The sequence below is a fragment of the Pleurodeles waltl genome, chromosome 5, assembly GCF_031143425.1.
Source record: "Pleurodeles waltl isolate 20211129_DDA chromosome 5, aPleWal1.hap1.20221129, whole genome shotgun sequence".
Taxonomy (NCBI): Eukaryota; Metazoa; Chordata; class Amphibia; order Caudata; family Salamandridae; genus Pleurodeles; species Pleurodeles waltl.
The window spans coordinates 1,254,121,166-1,254,139,697 of NC_090444.1; the positions used below are offsets into that span (position 1 = coordinate 1,254,121,166).

Genomic DNA, 18,532 nt, shown 5'->3' on the forward strand with positions numbered 1-18,532 from the left:
TCCACTTCACAGGTAGGTGGTTTGTTGTTAAACCAATGTAACAAGCACTCAAATAGTGGAGCCACATGGACATTGTCAGGCAAAAAGATATTTTTTTCCCCCTCCAAACCTTTAAACATATTTTTGCTTAAAATTTTTACCACAATGGGAAGTACTTCGTATCTAAAAACATTACAATTTGGCGACTTAAGATGTTACCAATCCTTCGCTATCTTCAGCTCAAAGACTACTCAATGACATTTTCACCCAAGCTCCGTCACATGGATAAGCAACATCGGAAAACTGACAGCTGAAACTTATCCACAAGTAAAGCCCGAAATATGTAGGCTCTAGTATGGAACTTGAGTGACTACTGTAGGCAAACCTGTAGGAAGCTGGCTCTCTATATGGTGCACTAAAAACTACACTGTGTAAAGAGTCCTGTGGATCCCCAATTGGTTTGCAGAGGCAAAAAAAAGATAGGAATATTGTTCTATTTTGTGGTATTGTGGGTGAGCAGTTAGGATTATCAGAGGGTAGTGCTAAGCATTTGTTGTACTCACAGAGGCAAAAAATGAGACACACTCGAAGAATAAATCCAAGACCAATTTAGAAAAAATGACATTTCTTTTTATTTATACTTTAAACTCAAGATCTTCATTTATAAGGTAAGTGCGCTTTCAAGCATAAGTTCTTTCAACTAGCAAAAATCAACAAAGTGCAATTTCAGAGTTCTTCAATGTTAACTTATGGAAGGAAAACACATTCAGATTGCGGTTAGGTGTCCTGTGGTCTGAGGCTGCAGATGTCGTTTGTGGAGTCCAGGAGAGGTGCAATCACAGTGGACTTGGACTCTGGACAGCTGGGGACCCTACTGCCACCGGAGATACACACCCACTCGGGTCGGTGACAGCGGATATTGTGGGTTTTCAGATGTTGGGTCTATGTGGTGTGGTTGGGGAGGCTGCAGAGTCGATTCTGTTGAGTTGGTTGAAGAGCAGGTCTGAGACTTGAGTATTTTTCGAAGGCAAGCAGTCCTCCCAGATTTCTGGAGTTTCAGCTGCAGGACGAGGAGTCTTCTAGTGCAGATTCCACCGAGGAGTGCAGACAGGCCAATGGGGCTGGTACCAGATCGGCTGCTTCTGTTCTGCGGCTGTGATTCTTCTTGGTCCTTTTCCTCTTGGGTCATCAGGATCTGAGTTCTGGGGTTCAGGAGTGCCGCTTAAATACTAAATTTAGGGGTGTTATAGGGAGTGCCCTTTCCGTTGGGAAGTGGGCCTAACCCTAACCTAGTGGCCTAATTCCTTCCAAATCAAGATGGAGAAATTTAAAAAGTGGTGTCTACTTCAGCTCATCCACCTTAGGGGTGGGTCTGGCATGAAGTGGGCACACCTCCTAATCTGCCTAATTTTCCTACCTGTCTTGCTGCCAAAAATGGGGCTGGCAAAGGGAGTGTTGGTCATCTCTGCCATTTGGAGAGACCAGGGTCACATTACAAAGGCGACTAGGCCTTGAAAGCTTCCCATTCTGGAATGTCCATCCTGCCTGGATGAGGTGTGAACATTCCCGCCCAGTGCAGCCCTTTGTCTCTGGACCCCAAGAGCACTGGCTCTCAACTTAGGGGGGCAGAAATGTGGCTGAACTGGTCAGAAAACACTAGCCATTGGTAGTTTTTCCAGGGGCACCTCTAAGGTGCCCTCTGGGTGCATGTATTGGGAAATCCAACTCTGGCATCAATGTGGGTTCACCAGTACGAGATATTTGATTCCAAAGATCCCTATCTTCAGTGAAGCCATCATGTAGCTGGGGAACTCGTAATGACCAGTGTACAACACAAGTGTTTAAAATGGCTTCCCTGTTCACTTACTATGGCTGAGAATCAACAAAAACATAGCAGGGGCATATCCTATCATCCAAATCAGATATGACCCTGCTATGTTTTTGTCCTTGGTACCAGGGGTTCCATTTACTAGGGACTTAAAGAGTGGTAAAGGTTTTGCCAATTGTGGAAACAACTGTGCAGTTTTAGGGGAGAGATCTGGCAAAGGGGACTTGGTCAGCAGGAACCAAGTGCACTTTCATTAGAAATTACATCCGATACCAGGCAAAAAGTGGGGGCTAGCCATGCTAATAAGGGTGCTTTCCTACAAAAGTTAAGATTGAAATCAAAGTTATATGCCAGTTTTATGGCAGTGGTTGATGTATTCTTATATCTGAAGGATTCTAGCAGGTTAAACATAAGTTATATTGAACTGTGATGATTTAAGAATGGTTACAAACTCTGTGACATACATACCATATCATACTCAGCCAACATTTCAAAATTAAAAGAAACTATCTTTCTGAAACCACAGCAGACATGACCCACCAGCAAGTGTTTTGCCAGTCATTAAAGGGAAAGAGGCAACACCTCCAACCAAATAAGGAAACTAGATTACATTGGGTCAAGTGAACAAATATTACCTTTATGGTCAATTCCATCCAGTGACAGGCCAGGCCGCAGGTTATGCTTTATAATTTCCATGAGATCTTCACGACTGTTGCTTTGGGGACACCAGATTTCAGTAAACCTGTTGCGAAGTGCTGGAGACAGCTACAGAGAAAAGTCAGAACCAAATGTACTGATTAGGAAGGCAGCTTTGTGTGAAAGTAAAGTATGTCACGATGATTAAAATGATGATCAAACATGATGAAAAAATAGGAATTGGCAAATCATCACATACATAAAAAGGGACATATAACTTTGTCTGTAGTTAAAAACAGAGTACCGAACTTTCACAGTTCAATATCTTCTACCAGTCCTGTATTAGTCTAATTAAAACATCTGAGCTGAAGATGGATTTACTTACCCTCACCCTGTAAGCATCTGTTTTTCCATGTGGTGCTGTAAATTCACATGCTCTGCATATTCCTGCATTCTAGTGTTGGGTTCGGACTGCCGCAATTTGTTTTTCTTGGAAGAAATATTTCAAGTCAGAAGGTTTGGGTGACTCCTCCGGTCAAGAACACCCAAGGGCACCAACTCTATTTTTCGATTGTTTTTCACACAATGTGTCAGAGTAGGTACGGAGTAATAAGTACAATATAACAGTGGCCTTGGATATGGTATATGCAATTATTAAGGTTGAAATATCGGTTGCAAACCATGGCTTCCAAAGAGGAACGTGGGCGCATGTGAATCTAAACACTACTTCCAAAAGCTGTGACTAGCCAGTGATAATGCAGAGGTCTAACTGACTTCAGCTCGCTGCAAGAGTATGCCCACAAAAATGGTTTGTGAAAACGTGTGGATTGAACCATGTGGCAGATATACAGATGTCCATTACGGGTATGTTGAGAAGAAAATCCATAGTGCTGCCCTGCTTGCAAGTGTAGTGTGACCTGGGGTACGAAGGTAGGATTATTTTAGCTTTAGGATAGCAGGTTTCTATGCATTAAAGCAGGGGTCACCACACTTTTCAGCATGATGGCCATATCTTATATTTTACAAATATTCGCGGAACGAAAAAAATCAGTTTTATAAATCACTGAATAAATCTTAAATGAATGATGAAAGATCTAGCAGCAAGAGTTAACACATTGTAAGCGACTCTCTCATGGGTTGTGTTCGGTTTCTTGGGTTATTTTCTATGATCTCTCTTGCACTGATGTTTCACCCTGCATGCACTCAAGAGAATGAAAGCAGCACAGAGTACTGAGCAAGAACAACGGTGGAAAAAGCTAAACTTAAAAACAAAAACAAGCACAAAACATGGAAATCGAATCTATCAAAGCAAATGCCAGAAGATTATTACATGCTGTAAAAAAAGATGCCAATAGGGGTTAAAATAACAATATCACTGAGAGTTCAGCTACTGGTCCCTTTCACTGCACAACAGCCAGGATTAAGCCATGTATTATCCCTTCCATCACCCCAGCATTCTCTTAAGTAGCCATTGCTTTTTGGTGGCCATCCATCACCATCTTTAGAGACTTGACAGCTTTGGCTGCAACTCGGCGGCACCAACTCTAAACACAGATTTTTGTATGAGGGCAACACTGTGGATTTACAAGCTCGTTACGACACCAAGATCAGGGAACAATGGGGGCGCTTTAATCCTGCCAAAGCAGAGATGTCAATCCCCTCAGCAGGGAATCCCATTAGAACTCCTAAGAGTATTCCCTTCACCAGCTGTGCAGTCCTCTATTGAGGCACCCGTCTCCAACTCTAACAAAAAGATCCCAGATGCCATATTGACCTCCAGAAGCTGAGAGGCAGACTGCATGTCCTAGAGTCACCTAAGAGGTCACACCTGAAGAGCTTTTGGCCACAACTTGAAACTTCTCTCATCTGACCCTATCTGGTAGCAGTGGGAAAAGGCCTACGAATAGGGTCATCCTCAAAATGTTTGTTGTAATAGGGGAAATGACCGCTCTGGTTGATAACAGATGTAAAACCTTGGTATAGTGTGACTCATTCAACAGTGTCTATGTGATGAGATTGAAGAGATAACGTGATGATGTGCTCCAACAATGCTGGTGCAATATGCCTGAGGAGATGGGCTCATGGTGACACTATAATAGTGCAGCATGAAAAAGGGGGCAAACCCGGCACCTAGATAATGCTGAATCTAATTATAAAATCACTTGAGCAGCTGATGTAAAGAGCACAGAGAATATATATTGACTGAGAGGACAATCCTACTGTTTCATCACCTCTGTATCTTCTGGGAGTCCGTTCTGTGCATTCAGTGCCATTTCAGTGAAAGCATATTTTCCAATACGGTATTTCTCATGGGCCCTGGCACTCACAGTACCCTTTCTCAGAATTAGTTCACTGTGTATCAAATGAGGAATAACAAGCATTTGCAATGCAATAGGTCTTGCATTTGTGAGAGTTAGCGCTTTGACGCTGTAAATGGCAATGTCTTTTACCTATGTGTTTTTATTTGGAGTTTACTGGATTTCTGCCAGGTGCCACAGCAACCCTTCCAGGCCCGTCACTGCAGGAAAGAGGACACAACAAGGCCGCCATCTTGGGAATGTTTTCGCCTCATTCCTACAGACTGGCTGTGATATTATTCACAGGAGTCCCGAGGGTGGTGCCTCATAAAACAGGAAGCAATGCTATTCGGCACGGTTTTAGACAATATTTCAGAAGTGGCATCTGCAAGGTTGCAGTAGTTGTGAGGGGACTCACAAAGCCATGACACCAGTGCATTCTGAGAGGAGGAAGTGATGAGTCTGCGCCACTATTGTGCACTATGATAAGCTGCTCCTCTCACTGTGGCACCCTTGTGTTAGCTTCTTTACAGGGTTAGGTAAATGGCTGCCTCTACTAAATGGACTATTTGAAGAGGCCTAATTTACATCCAAGGGCTAGATTTTTTTTTTTTACTATCAAGCTTGAGGCCGTGAAGAGCTCGGTCTAGAGTCACAACCCCTTTTCCACCATTTTGGAGACATCTTTCACAATAATATGCCTAGAATTAACCTATGTGCTTGGTTATTGACCCCCTGGCAGTTATCAAGAGCAAGTGCTATTGCCTAGTGTACTCAAGTAAGCTGGTTAACGCACCCACTTCAGAGGTCTTGACAGAACGAGAATGTCACAAATTACAATTCTGACATAGCTTTTTCACCTCTTCCTCTCTGCAAGGTCGATGCAAATGAATTAGTGATTTTGCTAAGAACGGCACCTGCTTTGAGGTGCTATGAAATGGTAGGACCTGTATTACCAAGCTGTAGGAGGCTGGCCTGGCTTGTAGTGGGTACCAAGGGGTACTTACACTCTGTACCAGGTCCAGTTATCCCTTATTAGTGTAGAAGAGGTGTTTCTAGCAGCTTAGGCTGATAGAAGGTAGCTATAGCAGAGCAGCTTAGGCTGAACTAGGAGACATGCAAAGCTCCTACTATACCACTGGTGTCATATGCACAATATCATAAGAAAACACAATACACAGATATACTAAAAATAAAGGTACTTTATTTGTATGACAATATGCCAAAAGTATCTCAGTGAGTACCCTCAGTATGAGGATGCCAAATATACACAAGATATATGTACACAATACCAAAAATATGCAGTAATAGCAAAAGGAAGTAATGCAAGCAATGTAAAGTTACAGTAGATTCCAAAAGGAGCACATAGGTATAGGGACAACACAAACCATATACTCCAAAAGTGGAATGCGAATCACAAAGGGACCCCAAACCTATGTGAGCTTGTAGAGGGTCGCTGGGACTGTAAGAAAACAGTAAGGGTTAGAAAAATAGCCCACCCCAAGTCCCTGAAAAGTAGGTGTAAAGTGCACCTATATTCCCCAGAGAACACAGAAGTCTTGATAGGGGAATTCTGCAAGGAAGACCAACACCAGCAATGCAACCAAGTGGATTTCCGGACGAGAGTACCTGTGGAACAAGGGGACCAAGTCCAAGAGTCGTGACAAAGTCGAGAGTGGGCAGATGCTCAGGAAATGCCAGCTGAGGGTGCAAGGAAGCTGCCACCGGATGGTAGAAGCTGTGGATTCTACAAGAACGAACAGGGCTAGAAACTTCCCCTTTGGAGGATGGATGTCCCACGTCGTGAAGAAGCTTGCAGAGGTGTTCCCACGCAGAAAGACCACAAACAAGCCTTGCTAGCTGCAAGGGACGTGGTTAGGGTTTTTGGATGCTGCTGTGGCCCAGGAGGGACCAGGATGTCGCCACTTGGATTAGGAGACAGAGGGGGCGCCCAGCCAAGTCAGGGAGCCCTCACAGAAGCAGGCAGCACCCGCAGAAGTACCGGAACAGGCACTTGGAAGAGGAGTGAACCGGAGTCCACCCGAAGACACAAAAGGGAGTCCCACGACGCCAGAGGACAACTCCGAAGGTTGTGCACTGCAGGTTAGAGTGTCAGGGACCCAGACTTGGCTGTGCACAAAGGAAATCCTGGAAGAGTGCACAGGAGCCAGAGCAGCTGCAAATCATGCGGTACCCGGCAATGCAGTCTAGCGTGGGGAGGCAAGGACTTACCTCCACCAAACTTGGACTGAAGAGTTACTGGACTGTGGGAGTCATTTGGCCAGAGTTGCTGAGTTCCAGGGACCACGCTCGTCGTGCTGAGAGGGGACCCAGAAGACCAGTGATGCAGTCTTTTGTTGCCTGCGGTTGCAGGGGGAAGATTCCGTCGACCCACGGGAGATTTCTTCAGAGCTCCTGGTGCAAGAAGGAAGCAGGCTACCCCCAGAGCATGCACCACCAGGAAAACAGTTGAGAAGGTGGCAGTATCCGCGATACAAGGTTGCAGTAGTCATCTTTGCGACTTTGTTGCAGATTTGCAGGTGTCCTGAGCAGTCAGCGGTCGATCCTTTGGCAGAAGGTGAAGAGAGAGATGCAGAGGAACTCTGATGAGCTCTTGCATTCGTTATCTAAAGAATTCCCCAAAGCAGAGACCCTAAATAGCCAGAAAAGGAGGTTTGGCTACCAAGGAAGGAGGATAGGCTAGTAACAGGTAAGAGCCCATCAGAAGGAGTCTCTGACGTCACCTGCTGGCACTGGCCACTCAGAGCAGTCCAGTGTGCCAGCAGCACCTCTGTTTCCAAGATGGCAGAGGTCTGGAGCACACTGGAGGAGCTCTGGGCACCTCCCCTGGGAGGTGCAGGTCAGGAGAGTGGTCACTCCCCTTTCCTTTATCCAGTTTCGCGCCAGTGCAGGGCTGGGGGATCCCTGAACTGGTGTAGACTGGCTTATGCAGAGATGGGCACCATCTGTGCCCATCAAAGCATTTCCAGGGGCTGGGGGAGGCTACTCCTCCCCAGCCCTGACACCTTTTTCCAAAGAGAGAGGGTGTAACACCCTCTCTCTGAGGAAGTCCTTTGTTCTGCCTTCCTGGGCCAGGCCTGGCTGGACCCCAGGAGGGCAGAAACCTGTCTGAGGGGTTGTCAGCAGCGAAAACCCGGGAAAGGCAGTTTGGCAGTACCTGGGTCTGTGCTAGAGACTCGGGGTATCATGGAATTGTCTCCCCAATGCCAGAATGGCATTGGGGTGACAATTCCATGATCTTAGACATGTTACATGGCCATGTTCGGAGTTACCATTGCGACACTCTACATAGGTAGTGACCTATGTCTAGTGCACATGTATAATGGTGTCCCCGCACTCACAAAGTCCGGGGAATTTGCCCTGAACGACGTGGGGGCACCTTGGCTAGTGCCGGAGTGCCCACACACTAAGTAACTTAGCACCCAACCTTCACCAGGTGAAGGTTAGACATATAGGTGACTTATAAGTTACTTAAGTGCAGTGGTAAATGGCTGTGAAATAACGTGGACGTTATTTCACTCAGGCTGCAGTGGCAGGCCTGTGTAACAATTATCAGAGCTCCCTATGGGTGGCAAAAGAAATGCTGCAGCCCGTAGGGATCTCCTGGAACCCCAATACCCTGGGTACCCCAGTACCATATACTAGGGAATTATAAGGGTGTTGTAGTATGCCCATGTGAATTGGTGAAATTGGTCACTAGCCTGTTAGTGACAATTTGGAAAGCAGAGAGAGCATAACCACTGAGGTTCTGGTTAGCAGAGCCCCAGTGAGACAGTCATCACACAGGGAACACATACAGGGCACACTTATGAGCACTGGGGCCCTGGCTGGCAGGGTCCCAGTGACACATACACTAAAACAACATATATACAGTGAAATATGGGGGTAACATGCCAGGCAAGATGGTACTTTCCTATACAAGCGCTATATATTTATTAAAAAAATATTAAATAAAAATAATATGTTTAAAAAAAAAAAATAAGAGTTATTCTCAGACAGCCCCAATGCACACAAGACAAAGAACCCTAGGGGAGAGGATGTGGCATAAGGGCCAGACCCGCAGACTTTGGAGCTGGGCAACACGGTTCAAGATTATGCGGAGGCTCAACATCCTGCGATTCTACGCAAATCAATTGATCTCCCCTTCCTACCAAAACTGAATAAGTTCTTTTGTAATGTAACCGGTGCTCATGTAAAGCGCTATAATACCTTTAAATAGAGTTTGTGCTACATCAAACTTAAAAAAAGACCCCCACAGACGTTGCCAAGAAACAGAAAGACGCCCAAAGACAAAGAAGAGGAAGAGACATACAGTCAGGCAGCGGCAAAGCAAAAGAAAAATAGTGCACTACACATGTATCTCGCCAATCTCCATGTAACAGGGTCAGTCATCAAGGCATTTACCAACAACAAAGGGATTTTTTGAAAGGCTGGCACAGGAGCTACTGAAAGTGATGGGCGTGAGATGGGCATGGTTTAAAGCCCACAGAATAGATTACAACACGTGGAGAAGAGCGGCACTTGCACACGGCTATGCTCGACTTTACAGAAACTCAAACAATACATAATAATGGTTTGTCCAGTAGATGGTGATAGACTCGGATGTCAGCATACTGCACCGAAGATTTTGTTTCATGTAATAAAGCAACAGAAGTGCCAGCTTTCCAGCTGCATCAAATCTTGGGGTTAACACGTCATTCTATAAATAGCTTTAGAGCTTAGAGAGACTAGAATATTTCAAGTTACTACAGGCCAGATAAAATCTTGAACTGGGCTGGATATGGCCATAGGTTTGGAGACCACCCCAATAAAATACCCCCCCCCCCCGCTCTCCAACCTGGTGATATCTGCCTTAGAAATTGTACGACCTATAAGACTGTGGAAATAGCAACAAAAAGCTGTACACTTTGTGGAAGGACTTGGTCCTACCTCAAGTGTGCTCAATGTCAAGTGTTGAACTACACCTAGTCAGACAGCAGAGAAGATTGGGAGTGTGATTGTTTATTTAAGATGTGAGAAGAAATGGGCTGTATCATATGGAGTGGTTGTGAAACCTCATTGTAGGAAAATGCCCCTGATGGCAGTTACCCCCTAATTTTTTGCCTTTTTTTAATGCTAGTTATGATGAAGGTGTGCTGGGACCCGGCTAACCAGGCCCCAGCGTCAGGTGTTCTTTGCCTTAACTGTACCTTTGTCTCCACAATTGGCACAACTCTGGAACAAATATAAGTCTCTTGTAAATGGTACCCCTGGTACCAAGGGCCATGTGACCAGGGAAGGTCTCCAAGAGCTGCAGCTTGTATTATGCCACCCTGGGGACCCCTCACTCGGCACATGCACACTGCCTCACAGCTTGTGTGTGTTGGTGGGGAGAAAAAGACTAAGTCGACATGGCACTCCACTCAGAGTGCCAGGCCAACCTCACACTGCCTGTGGCATAGGTAAGTCACCCCTCTAGCAGGCCTTACAGCACTAAGGCAGGGTGCACTATACCACAGGTGAGGGCAAAGCTGCATGAGCACTATGCCCCTACAGTGTCTAAGCCAAATCTTAGACGTTGTAGGTGAAGGGTAGCCATGAAGAGTATGTGTGTCTGGGAGTTTGTCAAACACAAACTCCCCAGTTCCATAACGGCTACACTGAATACTGGGAAGTTTGGTATCAAACTTATCAGCACAATAGATCCACACTGATGCCATTCTGGGATTTATTGAGAAATCCACACAGAAGGCATCTTAGAGATGCCCCCTGAATACCAGCCCAACTACTAGTGCTAGGCTGACTAGTTTCTGCCAGGCTGCCACATCCAGATGGGTTCCTGGCCACATGGGGTGAGTGCCTTTGTCACTCTGTGGCCAGAAACAAAGCCTGTCCTGGGTGGAGGTGCTTCACACCTTCCCCAGCAGGAACTGTAACACCAGGCGGTGAGCCTCAAAGGCTTAAGCCTGGTGTTAAAGCGCTACAGGGCACTCCAGCTAGTGGAGATACCCGCCCCGCGGGACACAGCTCCCACTTTTGGTAGCAAGTCCGGAGGAGATGATGAGAAAAACAAGGAGTCACCCACCAGTCAGGACAGCCCCTAAGGTGTCCTGATCTGAGGTGACCCCTGCCTTAGGAAATCCTCCATCTTGTTTTGGAGTATTCCCCCTACTAGGATTAGGGATGTGCCCCCCTCACCACAGGGAGGAGTCAAAGAGGGTGAAGCCACCCTCCAGGACAGTAGCCATTGGCCTAAAGACACCCCTAAATTGAGTATTTAGGGGCAACCCTGAAACCTAATTCCTGCAACCTGAAGAAAGGAGGACTGCTAACTTGAAAGTCCTGCAGAGACGACGGAGACACAACTGACTTGGCCCCAGTTCTACCGGCCTGTCTCCAGACTCAGAGAACCTGCACAGCGACACATCCAGCGGGACCAGCGACCTCTGAGGACTCAGAGGACTGACCTGCACCTGAAGGATCAAGAAACTCCTGAGGACTGCAGCTCTGTCCAAAACTACAACAAAGAAACCATCCTTAAAGAAGACTCCAGCCACACACCGAAAGCTTGAGTCTTCACACTCGGCACCCAACGCCTCAGCTCATGTCTAGAAGGACCAGCACCGCAGAGAGGACCCCCAGGCAACTCCAATGATGTGGACATCCTGAGTCGATCCCCCTGCAGCCCCACAGTGACACCTGCAGAGAGGATCCAGAGGCTCCCCCTGAACGTGACTGCCTGGTAACAAGGGAACCCAACACCTGGAAGGAGCACTGCACCGGCACCCCCTAGGACCGAAAGGAACCAACCACCAGTGCAGGAGTGACTAGCAGGCGACCCTCATCCTAGCCGAGTCGGTGGCTGGCCCGAGAAGTCCCCCTGTGCCCTGCCTGCATCGCCAGAGTGACCCTGAGTACCTCAATTGATTTCAATACTGTAGGAAGTTGGCTCTGTATGTGCTATTTCAAAGTAAGGAATAGCATGCACAGAGTCCAAGGGTTCCCCTTAGAGGTAAAATAGTGGTAAAAAGAGATAATACTAATGCTCTATTTCGTGGTAGTGTGGTCGAGCAGTAGGCTTATCCAAGGAGTAGTGTTAAGCATTTGTTGTACATACACATAGACAATAAATGAGGTACACACACTCAGAGACAAATCCAGCCAATAGGTTTTGTTATAGAAAAATATCTTTTCTTAGTTTATTTTAAGAACCACAGGTTCAAATTTAACATGTAATATCTTGTTTGAAAGGTATTGCAGGTAAGTACATTAGGAACTTTGAATCATTTCAATTGCATGTATACTTTTCAAGTTATTGACAAATAGCTACTTTAAAAGTGGACACAGTGCAATTTTCACAGTTCCTGGGGGAGGTAAGTTTTTGTTAGTTTTACCAGGTAAGTAAGACACTTACAGGGTTCAGTTCTTGGTCCAAGGTAGCCCACCGTTGGGGGTTCAGAGCAACCCCAAAGTCACCACACCAGCAGCTCAGGGCCGGTCAGGTGCAGAGTTCAAAGTGGTGCCCAAAACGCATAGGCTAGAATGGAGAGAAGGGGGTGCCCCGGTTCCGGTCTGCTTGCAGGTAAGTACCCGCGTCTTCGGAGGGCAGACCAGGGGGTTTTTGTAGGGCACCGGGGGGGACACAAGCCCACACAGAAATTTCACCCTCAGCAGCGCGGGGGCGGCCGGGTGCAGTGTAGAAACAAGCGTCGGGTTTGCAATGTTAGTCTATGAGAGATCAACGGATCTCTTCAGCGCTGCAGGCAGGCAAGGGGGGGCTTCCTCGGGGAAACCTCCACTTGGGCAAGGGAGAGGGACTCCTGGGGGTCACTTCTCCAGTGAAAGTCCGGTCCTTCGGGTCCTGGGGGCTGCGGGTGCAGGGTCTTTTCCAGGCGTCGGGACTTAGGTTTCAGAGAGTCGCGGTCAGAAGAAGCCTCGGGATTCCCTCTGCAGGCGGCGCTGTGGGGCTCAGAGGGGACAGGTTTTGTTACTCACAGTCGTAGAGTAGTCCGGGGGTCCTCCCTGAGGTGTTGGTTCTCCACCAGCCGAGTCGGGGTCGCCGGGTGCAGTGTTGCAAGTCTCACGCTTCTTGCGGGGAGTTGCAGGGTTCTTTAAAGCTGCTTCTTGAGACAAAGTTGCAGTCTTTTTGGAGCAGGTCCGCTGTCCTCGGGAGTTTCTTGTCTGTTTCGAAGCAGGGCAGTCCTCAGAGGATTCAGAGGTCGCTGGTCCCTTGGAAGGCGTCGCTGGAGCAGAGTTCTTTGGAAGGCAGGAGACAGGCCGGTGAGTTTCTGGAGCCAAGGCAGTTGTCGTCTTCTGGTCTTCCTCTGCAGGGGTTTCAGCTAGGCAGTCCTTCTTCTTGTAGTTTGCAGGAATCTAATTTTCTAGGGTTCAGGGTAGCCCTTAAATACTAAATTTAAGGGCGTGTTTAGGTCTGGGGGGTTAGTAGCCAATGGCTACTAGCCCTGAGGGTGGGTACACCCTCTTTGTGCCTCCTCCCAAGGGGAGGGGGTCACAATCCTAACCCTATTGGGGGAATCCTCCATCTGCAAGATGGAGGATTTCTAAAAGTCAGAGTCACCTCAGCTCAGGACACCTTAGGGGCTGTCCTGACTGGCCAGTGACTCCTCCTTGTTGCTTTCTTTGTTCCCTCCAGCCTTGCCGCCAAAAGTGGGGGCCGTGGCCGGAGGGGGCGGGCAACTCCACTAAGCTGGAGTGCCCTGCTGGGCTGTGACAAAGGGGTGAGCCTTTGAGGCTCACCGCCAGGTGTTACAGCTCCTGCCTGGGGGAGGTGTTAGCATCTCCACCCAGTGCAGGCTTTGTTACTGGCCTCAGAGTGACAAAGGCACTCTCCCCATGGGGCCAGCAACATGTCTCTAGTGTGGCAGGCTGCTGGAACTAGTCAGCCTACACAGACAGTCGGTTAAGTTTCAGGGGGCACCTCTAAGGTGCCCTCTGGGGTGTATTTTGCAATAAAATGTACACTGGCATCAGTGTGCATTTATTGTGCTGAGAAGTTTGATACCAAACTTCCCAGTTTTCAGTGTAGCCATTATGGTGCTGTGGAGTTCGTGTTTGACAAACTCCCAGACCATATACTCTTATGGCTACCCTGCACTTACAATGTCTAAGGTTTTGTTTAGACACTGTAGGGGTACCATGCTCATGCACTGGTACCCTCACCTATGGTATAGTGCACCCTGCCTTAGGGCTGTAAGGCCTGCTAGAGGGGTGACTGACCTATACTTGCATAGGCAGTGAGAGGCTGGCATGGCACCCTGAGGGGAGTGCCATGTCGACTTACTCGTTTTGTTCTCACTAGCACACACAAGCTGGCAAGCAGTGTGTCTGTGCTGAGTGAGAGGTCTCCAGGGTGGCATAAGACATGCTGCAGCCCTTAGAGACCTTCCTTGGCATCAGGGCCCTTGGTACTAGAAGTACCAGTTACAAGGGACTTATCTGGATGCCAGGGTCTGCCAATTGTGGATACAATGGTACATTTTAGGTGAAAGAACACTGGTGCTGGGGCCTGGTTAGCAGGGTCCCAGCACACTTCTCAGTCAAGTCAGCATCAGTATCAGGCAAAAAGTGGGGGGTAACTGCAACAGGGAGCCATTTCTTTACAAATACAAAACCAGACATCTTTTTCACACATTGCACCTGGCCACCCCTGTGCCGCTGAGGGTGTATTGTGTGCCTGCTTGGGACCCCACCCCCAGTGCTCTACAAAACCTCCCTGGTCTGCTCCATGAGGACGCAGGTACTTACCTGCCAGCAGGTTGGAACCGGAGCATCCCTGTGCTACATAGGCGCCTATGTTATTTGGGCCCTACTTTGACCTCTGCACCTGACCGGCCCTGTGTTGCTGGTGCTGGGTGTTTGGGGTAGCCTTGAACCCCCAACGGTGGGCTGTCTATGCCCAGGAGACAATACTTGTAAGTGTTTTACTTACCAGAGAAACTAACCGATACTTACCTACCCCAGGAACTGTTGATTGTTGCAGTGTCCACTTTAAAAATAGCTTATTGCACTTTTTGCCAAAACTGTGTACATTACTGTTTAAATTCAAAAGTTCCATACTTACCTGTGTGAAGTACCTTACAATTTATGCACTTATCTTGTGGTTCTAAAATAAATTAAGAAAATAATATTTTTCTATATAAAAACCTATTGGCCTGGAGTTATGTCTTTGAGTGTGTGTTCTCATTTATTGCCTAAGTGTGTACAACAAATGCTTAACACTACCCTCTGATAAGCCTACTACTCGACCACACTACCACAAAACAGAGCATTGGTATCATCTAATGTTGCCACTATCAACCTCTAAGGGGAACCCTTGGACTCTGTGCACACTATCTCTTACTTTGAGGTAGTATATACAGAGACAACTTCCTACAGATGCTTTCTATGCAATGCAGTCGATGGGGGACTTTCTGCAGCTCCTCCTCAGCCCACCGGTTTAGTGAGGCGGTCCTGACCACAAAGGCTATTGTCCCTCAAAGTCCTCTTGTGCCTGGAAGAAGTCCACTTGTCACTGGCCATCCAGTCGTCTCATATCACAGTCACAGTGGAATCTCTTCCTTCAGTGATAACATATTCTGGGGAGCAATTTATGAGCTTTGAATCCAGGTCCCAGTTGATTAACGATGGCAAGCAGCAGCGATATGAAGATCTAGACTGCCAACCCACCCCTGCTGGCTTCTATTGTTTTAGCCCTGTGCTGCAAACATGAGGTCAACTGTATCTTGGAGACTCTTGCTTTGGTTGGGCTCAGGAGTCTACTGCTCCACAAGCAGGACACAGCAAGCACAGTCCTTTCTCCTTTGCTATGTTTTACCTTTGTCATATCCAAACTGGCACAATCAGGGCTGCAGTCCCTGGGGTGAACCTCTAACCTAAAGGCTCTGGGGACCTTGGGTACCATTTAATAGGGATTTATGAGTACGTTAAGAGTGTGCCAATTGGGCATAGGCCAATCAAACATACACACTTTAAGGTCAGGGCACTGGCACGGAGGTTTGGTTAGAAGGCCACAGTGCACTCAGAGTTGAAAAACCAGCAAGGTCAGTCCAAAACTTTAGGGGTGACCATACAAAAGAGGTATTTCCATACAAGGTGGAAATGGAAGACCATCCTTGGTAGGAATTTAAGATTGGTTTTAACAACCACTCTGTCACTGTGGACCTAGGATAAAGGTTCCTGTAATGTGATGGTCTGTATTTTCACTGATGTGTCTAAGAGACGTTATGGCTTCAAAGAAGGAAACCTTCCAGGAGAGAGACTAGAGCGGGCAAGAATCCATTTTTTCTAAGGGAGGCCTCATGAGTCTTGTGTGGACCATACTCAGATTCCAGACTGGGGCAGGCGGTACCTTTTGTGAAATGACACATCTAAGACCCTCCAAAAATGCTTTAATGAACGAGTTACTTCACCTTGTGTAAAGCATTATCTGATAGAGACTCCATCTAGCAGCACATTTTATACCTTAAAATTATACCCAGCAGTCAGACTGGATATGGACATTTTGAAGCCAGTGAGAGGTGCTACTGTCATCAGCACCGGAAGTGATGTATGTGGTATCTCGGCGTGCTGACAGTTCCTTTTTGCAACTTTCCACACCGTAAGAACACATAGCAATGATGACTATTGAGCATGTGTCCTTATCAAGGGGAAATCCGCATCCTTTTATCAGGTCGCAGAGCAGGGAGGATAGAGGGTCATAAGGAATCTGTGGCTAGATAGAGTGACTATCAGTTAAGGCATGAATGAGGAAAGTAACCTGTTCATCTGATAGGTATTTCTAGCTACAGATTTGTTACCTTAGAATATATATACACACGCAATGCCTCCCCGGAGATGGGTCTGCAAACCCAATATAGACCAGAATGAGGAAAATACCCATCCCGATGAACCTGCGTGTGCAGGCAATTGTGCTTAGTAAAAGTATGCAAGGAAGCCTACGTTGGAGCCTGACAGATGTCCAGGACAGGAATTCTGCAAGCTAATACTGTGATCACAGCTCTGGCTCCGGTTGCTTCTCAGCCAATGCATAGCAATGGGGTGTATTATATGGTGCAACTGTACGAGCTCACTGTGTAATACATCTACAAACTCTGTAGCAGTTCCAGTAAGTTTAGTCCGTAAAACCCTCCGGTCAACCCTTTGAAGCTATGGCACTGAGCAGCAAGGCTTACAAAGAGGAACAAGTGAAAAGTATTTAAACAGCACCACAACAACAGAAGAAGAAAACAACACTTCACTCCAGAAATCTGACAGCAGTTTATAAAAAAAAAAAAAAAAAATCAACTTTTTTCGTAAGAACAGACAACAGAAAGACAAAGGTCTATTGGAGGGATCCAGAGATATGGACCTTATATGCAACAATAAAGCAAAGTAATTTCAAATTCAACAAATGGACACTTAGAACATTTTTCAAGGAAAACGCAGGTAAGGTTCAATGGAATTGACGAGAAGTGCTCAGGGCGACCAACTACAGCACAGAGCTAGTCAAGGGGAACAGCAAGGGCATCCAGAATATTTACCTTCACAGAAAAAGCAGTTCTTCAGCAGTTCCAGGCACTTTACATGTGTTGAAATGGCTTCCTATGAAGAGGCTCTTATGCAAGGAACAAAGGATGCTGAAAATGCTCCTAGGATGCTGTGGATGAGGTGCGGTAGACGAGAGTCTTCCTGTAGGGATTCTTTAGTCCACAAAAATGGTCAAGGGGATCCTGTTTGCAGGGCCTACGTCCCACGAGGTCCTTGCCAGTCTGGCCAAAGTCCATTTGCCACAGACTATTGTCCATTGTGTAGGTCATATGCCAACCGCTCCTGAGTCTATAACTCACCTTCTGAGGGTCCTAGCACTCCGACATGCCCTTAGGTTAAGATGTGGTTGGTGGCTTATAGGCTACCAGGTTCCCTTCCTAGTAATGACTACTTCCTAGGGAGAACAGCATCTGGCTATCCCAGGATGCACCATTCTGCCCGCTCCAAAGATGGTGAGACCCGCTCTCGACACTAAGAACTTCCTGGCCCACCCCCAGGGGTGTGGCTACTAAGGGGCTACACACCTCCAGAAAAAACGGTTGACAACTGGCTTCTCCTCTCCTGTCCCCTGTACCAACATGTTTGCCTAAACAATAGAACAGACCCTCTCCCAAGTGTTACCCTTTTGCATTTTGAAGGTGGATTCTGCTTTGAATCTTGCTTTTTGTGCTAACACACATTTCTTCCTGCAGGAGGAGGTAAGACATATCTCCCAGGCAGGCCCCCTTGTGTCCTTTCCCAAGAGTAGTTAGCACGTCTCCCAAGGAGGGCAGAAAACTGTCAGCAGGAATTCCTGTGTATATCAGTAAACGGGCACCAGAAACCTTGGGCAACTGACTTTTGATATAAATAGGGCCAGATTGTGCAAAGGTGTATTTATCAACTCTTAGGTCACTACCCTAGCCCTAATGAGGTCCTTAAAAATGTCAGTATGATGCATTATACCTTTGAGCATGGACAAAGCCTGTGTGTCCTTTTGAGGGGTGGAGAGAGTGCTGAAAAGAAAGTCATCTTCCAGTGTCTCTCTATGTAATTCCACATTGTGGAAGGCTGCTGCCCTTGCTCTGACCTCCTGATAAGAGGTTGAGTCCTCAGGAGGGTAAGGTGGGGCTAGACAGAGGTCAGGGTCATTATCTGTGTTGGTATCCACCTCATACAAGTCCCATGGATCATCACCTTGCGCCCCCCACCCCCTGCCACAACACTGTTTGAATGTGGAGAACTCTGAGGTGATATGTCCAAGAAG

At 47.1% G+C, this 18,532-nt stretch overlaps 1 protein-coding gene across 1 annotated transcript in view; it reads right to left on the minus strand.

Moving 5' to 3' along the window:
* The window catches only part of MDN1 (midasin AAA ATPase 1), a 1,740,009-nt gene that overhangs the window by 1,044,485 nt on the left and 676,992 nt on the right, over nucleotides 1–18,532 (minus strand). The window contains exon 33 of the mRNA XM_069235499.1: nucleotides 2,443–2,572. Within this exon, the coding sequence (XP_069091600.1) occupies nucleotides 2,443–2,572 (130 nt within the window). The remainder of the gene's footprint in view (nucleotides 1–2,442; nucleotides 2,573–18,532) is intronic.